Genomic DNA, 9,775 nt, shown 5'->3' on the forward strand with positions numbered 1-9,775 from the left:
CAGAAGAAAACATACCGATCTAAAATCAGTGTCAGATTCAGATTTACCTACTTATGTTTTATTAAATGGTCAATGAGAAAGAGGTGGCGGGTAACGCTGCTCCGACCTTTGCCGTAACGCAGACTAATTTTCCATGAAAAGCTATCCTGACCTTTGAGAGATATTCATCAGCTGATCTCTGCTTGCTTCATTTTCATTATTTCTGTTTTGTTTTTCAAATATTTCATAAATCAAAGTCAAGAAACGTCTTGCATAAATGGACAGTGACAGAAATCCCACTGTCTGTCACTTCACCCGAAGTGAATTCAATTAAGCCACTTCCCTGCGGTGATTTAAATGTACACCCACTGCGTAAATATTTTCATCTACAAAGCGCCTTAAATATATGCAACAAATTTGACAAATATAACTTTGCCTTCGACGTTAGATTAGGTGTTTTAATGAAATAATATGAATATACATTTTGTCTGACAGAACAGCGCATTGATCCTCTGTTTTGCCCCAAACAGCAAAGACAAACACCATGAATGCGGGCACACTTGTCACCAGTGGATACATTGTATCGTTGTGCTTATGGACAAATATGCCTATAATAAAGTGCCGAGCGATATGGCTGCATTAGCTGCTAGATACATTGCTGAAAATGAGGGATGTCTCCACTGTTTCTCGCACTTTCCCATAAATCAGACGATACCGTTATTTCCTCTTGGCTCTATTCGCTTGACGACACTATCGCGCGCACGGACTACTTTCGATACCACGTGCATTTTTGAATATCTCCCACAACTTGCGCGAAATGATTCACGCGCCGCGCGGGGAAAAAAAGCCACCCCCCGAAAGAATTCACACAGGCGCACGCTCCTCCCCTTACTTAGCAACCCGAGCACGTAGCAACGGCTCCACCAATGGCCGCTCTTCTAGAGGTTCCACCGACTGCGGTTCCTTAGCAACGCAGTAAAAAAAACTGCGCTGACGTCCATTCTGTTCGGGAGTATTATGGTCTGTCGGGAATTCAGAGTGGCTGGGACTGGAGAAAAATATCTGCTCTGCTAGCGTTAGCGTCCAGCGAGCTAACGGTAGGTAGCACTGTAGTAAACATGGAGCTGTCTGCCGTCGGGGAGAGGGTGTTCGCCGCCGAGTCTATCATTAAACGGAGGATAAGGAAGGTAAGCGCGTGCCCCTTTTCTCCCTCAGCGTTGAATAGAATGCACCAACAGCGCACTCTTACTAGTGTTGCCCTGCAGGCTAATAAAGTCATTTCTGTTTGTTTCTGATGGCACGCAGGGTCGCATTGAGTACCTAGTGAAATGGAAGGGCTGGTCTCCCAAGTAAGTCCTGCTACATTGTGTGTCTTGTATGTTATCGAGCCGCGGCGGTGGTGTCTGTGGCTGTCGTTAGCTTTCCGAAGCTAGCGAGACAGCCCCGGATTAAAACTGAGCTGTAGCACGATGGGGATTTTTTTTAGCTCGCAGGCTAACGGCCATCTCCACACTGTGTGTGTCAGCGCTCGCTTCCTCACTCTCACTGAACGCTATAATGCTGTTATTCACAGATACAGCACTTGGGAGCCGGAGGAGAATATCTTGGACTCCCGCCTGTTTGCCGCTTTCGAGCAGAGGTAACGTTAAATATGTCTGGGCTAGCCTTTATGGGCAGAGCTAGTGAGTGTTAACGTCCAGTAACGTGAAATATATGGTGTCCTCGGTGCACTTTGCTCCCGTTACACTCTTAATGGGTGTCTGTCACTGTGTGTGCCTCTCAGGGAGCGTGAAAGGGAGCTGTACGGGCCCAAAAAGAGAGGACCCAAACCCAAGACGTTTCTGCTCAAGGTAAAATTAGCTGTGTTGTTTCGTGTGTGTGTGTGTGTGTGTGTGTGTGTGTGTGTGTAAACTGCATCCTCACGCGACAGTGTCATCACCCCTAATGGTCTCATTTTCATACAACATTGTCTAATGTTATATTATGTGTATGATAGTTTCCTAACAGTGTACTTTCGGTCGTATTGTTTTTCAGTGCTCTTTAATGATGCTAATTATGCATATTCAGTGAATTCAACTTCGCTAATGGGGAGCTGATGACATGCTAAAGAGCGTTTGAAATACATTTCCAAAAAGCCAGTCCGGTTTAGAACCTGCTGTTTGAGCGTCTTAAAATCATTATGTAAAATTCATTTTTATTTCCATATCCGTCATTAAATCCACACGCGTAAATGTCACTTTCCTGTGCGAATAATATAGTTGATTTACAGTGATGCAATTAGCAAGAGGTTTCAGCTTTTCAGCACAACGATGCGTGAAAATTGCTTAATGAGCGACAGTTTATCTTGCACTAAATACCACAATCTCCGTTGACAGGACTTAAAAATGTGTATAAGCGGGATTTTACTATACATCTGTGTCCTGGCAGGAATTGTTGTTAATGCTGTAGCTTTTTAGTTCTTGTTTGAAACCATATTTAAATGGCTGTCCTACTATGACAAGTCAAAGTGCCTGGTGTGGAAAAGGCCGGTTAAGTCAACTAAGAAATAAACAAGTGGAAAGGAATCGGCATGTTTTGTATACATTTACAGGGTTCCCATGGTCAAAACCAGCCACTGTAAAAAGAAACCATTTGTTTTAACTTAATGTCAGTGTCCTGGCTGCCTTGCATTTTCAAGATCAAGAAGACATGTTGAATCATTACAGAATTACCCCATGTTGTCTCTTTTTACAGAATTAGCTCAACTTGTCTTTGCAAATTCAGTCAACTTAAAATGTTATGGCCACCCAGACACTATGCCGCTTAAGGTTAAAAAAATTACTTTCTCTTTACAGTGAAGGTCTTGGGATTTCACAGTCATATTCTCCAGGCCTGGAAAAGCCATGGTATTAATAAAAAATAAAAATTTTGGCAAAGTCATGGAATTTTGTTGGGTGTAAAGACATCGTTCCATGTAAGGTAACATAAAAGCAAATGTATTTTCGTTAGCTGTGAGCATAACGTAGCTCTCATTTGTGTCGATATACGACGTTTTGATCAAGTTCATTTTCTCCCTGTGTTCCCTCTCTCTTCTTGTATGCCAGCTAGCTGAAATTATGTTTAAATTGAGTTTGAATGTGATGTGATTGAAAATGCCCGTCAAGTGGGGCTAGAAAAACATTTTTTTGCTATGGGTTTAAACAATTCCGGAAAACAAAGAAAGATTATTGGTTGCTCTGTAGACTACAATCAAATGTAGGTCACGAAATTGAATTGGGTGCTCATGGAAAATGGGAAACAACAGGATAAAGCGAGAGGGAAATCCAGGCACTCCAAAAGTGTGAAAAACGAGGAGGAATTACATTAAAAAGCCTTAATTATAATGTCTAAATCATTAAAAAAGCCAACATGTTTTGACCAAACACCAGTCTTGGTCAGGGCTTCAAATTACGGAAAAGTTTTTAAAACAAATTTCCATAAAATTACCGTGAATTTGGATAATAATTTCCCTTTCTTTTCCTTACCTTCCAATAGGCTCAGGCTAAAGTCAAAGCCAAGTCTTATGAGTTCAGGAGCGATGCAGTCAGAGGGATGCACATCAGCTACCCAACTCCAGAGCCAGTTGTCACCCCCAGGGCCAGAGAGGGCCTGAGAGCTGTTGTTCCCACCATCTTCCCACCCAGTACAGTCAACCGCGGTGAAAGTGCACGCATCCGACAGCCAGAACTGAGCCCCCGTGAATACCAGCAGCCTTCACCCCAGCAAAGCAGTCCAGAAGACCTCATCCACATACCCAAAAAAAGAGGGCCCAAGCCTAAGCCCCGCTTCAAGGACAGCAGCTGCGGCCCCGCTGTCTCTGAGCCCTACAAGAGGAGAGCGGAGGAACAGATGAGCCACAGCCAACACAAACTGGCTAAGCTCCAGGGGGGTCAAGAGATGAGGCTGGTCAAAGTGGCCCACAGACACCCAGAGATCCATGGTCACAGTCACAAACACCACCATCACCACCACCACCATCACCACCACACACACAGCCGGGGAATCTCCGGCGGAGGCTCCTACAAACAGCTGTACTCAGAGCGCGGCCTGCACCCACACAGGACAGACACGGACACACACAGGACTAAGGACAGCTCCAGCTACCTGGCACCTGTGCACTTCAAGCACCAGTCCAAACTGAGCCAGAGTCTGAGTCGCCCCGCTGAGCTTCCACAGATGGAAAAGCCGTACTTCTTGGACAGGCCGTCCCCGACCAGGCTCGACGACGACTTGGACGAAGTGACATGGAGGCCGTCTATCGGGGACGTGGAAAAGGTCATGGTGACGGACGTGACCACCAACTTCCTGACCGTCACCATCAAGGAGAGCAGCACTTCAAAAGGCTTCTTCAAAGACAAAAGATGATTGACTGACGTCTTTCTGCCACACTTTGTTTCTTTATCAGTCATTCAGATGCTCGTAGGACATCGTGTGATTATTAAGCCAAGCAGGTTTTGTATGTAATGTTTAAAATCAAATTACATAATGTGCATATGTGTAAATAGTATAAAGTGGGACATCTGTTTAATGTATTGACCAAATCAAATGAAGTCCATTTCACATCCTGCACTGGTTAACAGTTGCATGTTTCCTTTGCAGCCGCTGATGTACAGAGCTTGTGAATATTACTATTTTGCAATTGTAACTAACTAGAATGTATTTTTTTCTCACTCTCATATCTTCCGCCTGAGCTCATGCTAGCAAAGTTTTAGAGGTGAGCTGAGGCTTAGATATTAAATTCAGTCTGTGGATTGGATATTTTTTTCTAATTTGAACTGATTAGACTGAATCTCACTGTAAAATCTGACAAGTTGATATTACTGAAAATGATCTTGGAAACTGATTGCCTTGAAAAAGGAAAGTAAATACAACTTCAGATTTTAATTTCTGTTTACTTTATATTCAAGTGTTAAGTTTACTTGAAATTTAACTATATTTACATAATTTTGTGACGTTTTTGCAACTTAAAAATGACAAGTGAACTTTTTTTTGTTCTTTGTAAGTGTTAGTAACTTCAGTTAGTCCTACTTAACTCATTCATCACAAAGAGAATTTTGCCAGTGATGAAGTCAGGAGATCCTCCAGTTCTGTTTTCTTAACATATTTAAGAAAATACAGGTAACACTGATTAGTTTGCAACCAGCAGAATACAGCTATATAGCACAGTAAACTTGGTTTACTGAAGTTGTTAAAAGGTAGAAAGATTAATTAAACTTGGTATTTGAGGTCACAACAACTTTTTAAAAAATCGAGCAAATATAAGTACTTTTATGTGAACTTAACAATTAGATATGAAGTAAACATAAATTAAGATTAATATTTTATTTTTCAAAGCAGTTGGTTTCCTAGGTTTTTTAAAGTTAAAATCTGCTTTTCAGAATTTACAGTGTACCCTGTTTAATATAACAGGGTTGATATTTAAAAAATGTACTCAAGCACTTTGAATTCAAAAGTATTAAGAAATAATCTGCTTCTGTTGTATTCAAAGTCCGAGTCCGTCTCGGAGTTTGTGATGTCTAACATTTCTAACTGTAACATAAAAGAATAAATTCAAAGCGGACCGTTTTCACGACGTGTGTATAACTACAGTTTTCCATTAACATGGTATATTTTACATTTTTCATAGAAAATGTTCATAAAGCTTTAATGTAAGACGATAATTACAGAGTCGGTGTCAAATTGCTTTTTAGACGCTTTCCAATAAATCCTTTGAATTTTCTCATTTTGTTGTGTGTTACTGTCAGTTTTTTAAATTTTCTTTTTTATTTTTAGCGCCGTCGGCCCTTCACGTCTGAAATCATGCGAAAAAGCAACGCGTAAACTCACAATAATAGATTTGGCAACTATGAATACGCAAGTAGGCTTTTAGGCCACCACCTAAATTATTAGGCTTATTTAATTCTTTCTTATATTACTATATGTTTTAATGGACTTAGACAGGTAATTTGGAAATCTTTGAAAAAAAATGCGCTTTTTAAAGCTGAAGAAAGGGTCACTCGCGCGCACTGAGCTGGAGGTAAAGGCCTCAGGCGCGGGCGAAAACCCATAACCTGAAGCTGATCCAGAGCTGCTGCAGCAGGCCTGCAGTCAGTCTGCTCAGAGTGAGCTTTGCAGAAAATGGGCTTCTCCCCAAACAGCAGTCTGTGCGCACAGAGCAGCTGTGAGGATTTGATGTTCACGTTTGCGCCGTGCGTCATAGGTGCGTTTTTATAGGCCACTTGAAAAGAGATGCAGCTCTTCTTTCTCACAGGCCCCGACTGTTACATTTTTTTGAAGGAATTGTCTTTTATTCATTATATTAAGTTTTTTTTTTTTTTTTGTATTTTTCTATTATTTCAGAGTACGCGGCATTTTTTAAATTTCTTATAGGGATAATATATAAACTAATACCACACACCACATCATTTATAGACTTTGCAGATGGATAGTATGCCCATTTGAAATACATATTTTTCTTCTCTTAATTGTTTGTTTTTTTCGAGCAGCTCCTCCTAGGCCTCTTCCTCCCGAGTGCGCGGACCGACGGACCTACTTTTTACTGAGCTTTGCAGGCACGACACCGCCCTGTCTGTGCATGACGCATCAGGTCCACCTGCAAGCCTCGATACAACATAGGCCTACCTTAATTTCGCTGGTTCCAAATAATATACCGAAGTAGTTTACTGTGCTTATGATAACTGATCCTGTCAGTGGTGGAAGAAACATTCAAGATTTAAAGTAAAAGTAGCAAAACTATAGGTCAGAAATACTCTGTTACAAGTAAAAGTCCTGCATTCGAATATTTACTTCAATTAAAGTAAAAAAAAACAACCAAAAACTAAAGTACCAAAATTAAAAGTACTCCCTATGCACAACGTGGCCCTTCTCAGAATAACAAATATTTATTTGTAATTTTTGAGAATATATCGTTTAATTATAACGATGTGTTTATCCCAAATGTTTCATTTGGTAAAGGTGGAATTCATTTTAATTACTTAATACATTGCTTTGTAATTTGATCTATCTTAATACAACATTGTTTATTAGTTGATTATATTTGTATCAATAATCACCCCTCGCTGTCAGAACGCATTGCGTCATTAATTACAGATTTAGATGTGACGCAAGGCGAGGCGGCTTTATTTAACATGTTTGTAACAGTTTTTAAAAAGAAGAAAGAATCATGAAAAGAACACAAAGTAGCTATATTCCATGCAATGGCGCAACACTGAAAATAACTATGGATACAACCCGTAATACCCACACTCACACTACTGGTCACTCAGGTCTGAGACAACAGCCGGTTTACACATGCACACGCACGACCACAAAACACTGGAGCAATGAGGCATGAGAAAACAGAAAGGTTTAGCTGAGCTGTAAATGCAGCCTGTGCAGAGCTCACAGCGCGCAGCTCGTTACGCAAAGCGTTCAGAGGGCAGGCCAGCAGTTACTAACACCTTTACCAGCTCCTGATGTATTCTGGGAACAAGCTGAAAGCCACTGTCCCAAAGTCTAAGAGGTCTGATGGGGTATAGTCAGTGAGCAGGTCAGAAATATACTGTTAAGTTGAACCTGAACAAAGTGGCCTAATTTCTTTCCAAAGCATGAGGGAAGGCAATGGGCGACTTAAGAAGCCCAAAAATCAGCCAAAAAATGCAAAAAGTAAAAAACTAACTAGCTAACTAAAAAAAAAAAAGTAAATTACCTACAATTGCCTATTATTATATTAATGATGATGATTTTGTAAAAAAAAAAAAAAATCATTTCAAATATATAAATATGATGATTGAAAACTGAAAAATTAAAAGCATTTTTAACAGCAGTTTTTCACTAGCATTTTGGAAAATAATTTTCTAATTTTCTGCACTTGGTCATTGTCCTTTTCCCCATGTTTTCAAAAGAAAGTAAACCTATCTGCTCAGAGATTTGGAGGTTTTTGGCATGATGGCATGATTTTAAACTGTGGTCAGATGCTAAAAATTAATTCTCTTTCTGTCTATAACCAGGAGCTGCATGGCTCTGTCCCCGAGGGACCAGAGCTTGGCTGAATCTAAGATCTGCAGCCTTCAGCCTCACCTCTCCTCATCCTCTTACATCACAGGGGAGACTGGGGATGGTTATAATAACACCACTTTCATCCAAAAGGGGCTGATCTATAAGGCATGTAATGTGTGTATTTTGACCCCTTCCTCCCTGAGTGTGCATGTGACATTTCATAGTTGTTGTAAAAAAGTGTGCAGATTTTACAGCCAAAATACTGATTTTTATGTTTGAAAGGGTTTTATTTTGATGTTGTTTTGTTTGATTGTTTGTTTTTTAACCAAGTCGTTATTTGGATTAGTACTGATACTGCTGAAATCAGGATTATTAGGACTCTGTTTTTCCCTCATCTTTTATATCCGTTTTTTTCCCTCTCCCTCATGTGTCTGTCCATTGCCCCCCATCAGTGTGTGTGTGTGTGTGTGTGTGTGTCTGGAGCCAGGTAAAGTCGTGGAGTTTGGAGTTTGGCCCACTGACTATCCACACACCTGCAGGTCATCACTCACCTGCTGATCATACAATCAGTCCACCTCCACTGCTGCAAGATTAAAGGAGCAGCTCATTCCGTCTCTCTCCTCCACATTGTCTGTTACTCACCAGTGCTACACAGTCAGCCTCTCCTTTTGCTCTTATGCTCCTGTTTTGTTGGTTTAGTTCTAATCAGTTTTCCCTGTGTGTAGATCCTTGGAGTCCTGTCACCAGGTCACCTCAGCTCCACAATCCTCCGTCCTCCTGAAAACCTCACCTGAGCACAGTCCTGGAAGGAAACCCTTACTCCGACGACTCCGGACTTTTCAAGGACCCAGAGTCCTTAACCAAGCCCCTGTCCCCCTCCAGAAACTCAGAGACCAATTAAATAATAATAAAAAATAATTTCTTGTTGCAACCCATGCCTCTGCCTGCACTGTGGTCCAGCTGACTAAACTAACTTTTTACATCATCTGTAACTTGTAACTTGTGAAAGAGTTAAGTGTCTTGAGTAAAATGTAAAGCATTTCATCACTGATTATTTCAAACCACCATGCTGCTTTAGCGAGCTTAACCGTGACTGTAACACCTTTTTAAAGAGTAACTAACCCAGATGACATCTAAACACATTTCCTCTATCTTATTCCGTTTCGCAGCATGCAGGGAGATTTGGTGGGAAAAAAACTGATAGGGGTGTGCTTGAGGCAGGGAAATACAGTCAGGTCTGGCCTCAAAGAACACTCTATATCTGCCATGTGACACTGAGAAGATGCAAAAAGTAAACTAAAATAAACAGAAAACGTCAGAAGATCAACACAGCTGCTGTATTTTGGACTCACCCCATGTGAGGCACTGAGCGTCTGGCAGGTACAGGTTGGCCACTTAGACCTAGAAATAGGTTATTAGTGTATTTATGACTTTTCTTCCATATATTTTTAAAATCATTGTTTGATTTTGAATTCTTCACTCACTTGTGGTCATAACTTACCCCAGTACTTGCTGTAACAATGGAACTCTTTGCATTTGACATCAAATAATGAATTCTGTGATATTTTTGTAGAAGTTTAAAAAATGCTATTTGTAGTTGAGAAATGAGGGTACTTTTACTGAAATTCATTGAGTTAAAGGTGCTGGGTCAAAAAGTGAAACAGCCATCTCCGGTCTCCCCCAACACCTTCACCAGCTCCTGATTTATTCTGAATACAACCAGGAAGCTGCTGTCTGAACACCTGAGAGGTCTGATGGGGGAATAGTCAGTGAGCAGGTCAGAAATATATTGTTAAATTTA

At 40.8% G+C, this 9,775-nt stretch overlaps 1 protein-coding gene across 1 annotated transcript; it reads left to right on the forward strand.

Moving 5' to 3' along the window:
- Window positions 1-979: 979 nt before the first annotated feature.
- Window positions 980-5,719, forward strand: cbx8b (chromobox homolog 8b). Its single transcript, XM_042484987.2, has 5 exons — window positions 980-1,166; window positions 1,285-1,328; window positions 1,553-1,618; window positions 1,763-1,829; window positions 3,493-5,719. Exons 1-5 carry the CDS (start codon window positions 1,098-1,100, stop codon window positions 4,360-4,362), a joined length of 1,116 nt encoding a protein of 371 aa, XP_042340921.1. The 5' UTR covers window positions 980-1,097; the 3' UTR covers window positions 4,363-5,719.
- Window positions 5,720-9,775: the final 4,056 nt, after the last annotated feature.

This window comes from Plectropomus leopardus, chromosome 3 (genome assembly GCF_026936395.1).
Source record: "Plectropomus leopardus strain MGB_pleo_1.0 chromosome 3, ASM2693639v1, whole genome shotgun sequence".
NCBI classification, from domain to species: domain Eukaryota; kingdom Metazoa; phylum Chordata; class Actinopteri; order Perciformes; family Serranidae; genus Plectropomus; species Plectropomus leopardus.

Coding starts and splice junctions, on each gene's coding strand:
- cbx8b (XM_042484987.2), top strand. CDS start 1,098: ATGGAGCTGTCTGCCGTCGGGGAGAGGGTGTTCGCCGCCGAGTCTATC. Junction 1,167..1,284: donor TTAAACGGAGGATAAGGAAG/GTAAGCGCGTGC, acceptor GATGGCACGCAG/GGTCGCATTGAGTACCTAGT. Junction 1,830..3,492: donor CCAAGACGTTTCTGCTCAAG/GTAAAATTAGCT, acceptor ACCTTCCAATAG/GCTCAGGCTAAAGTCAAAGC.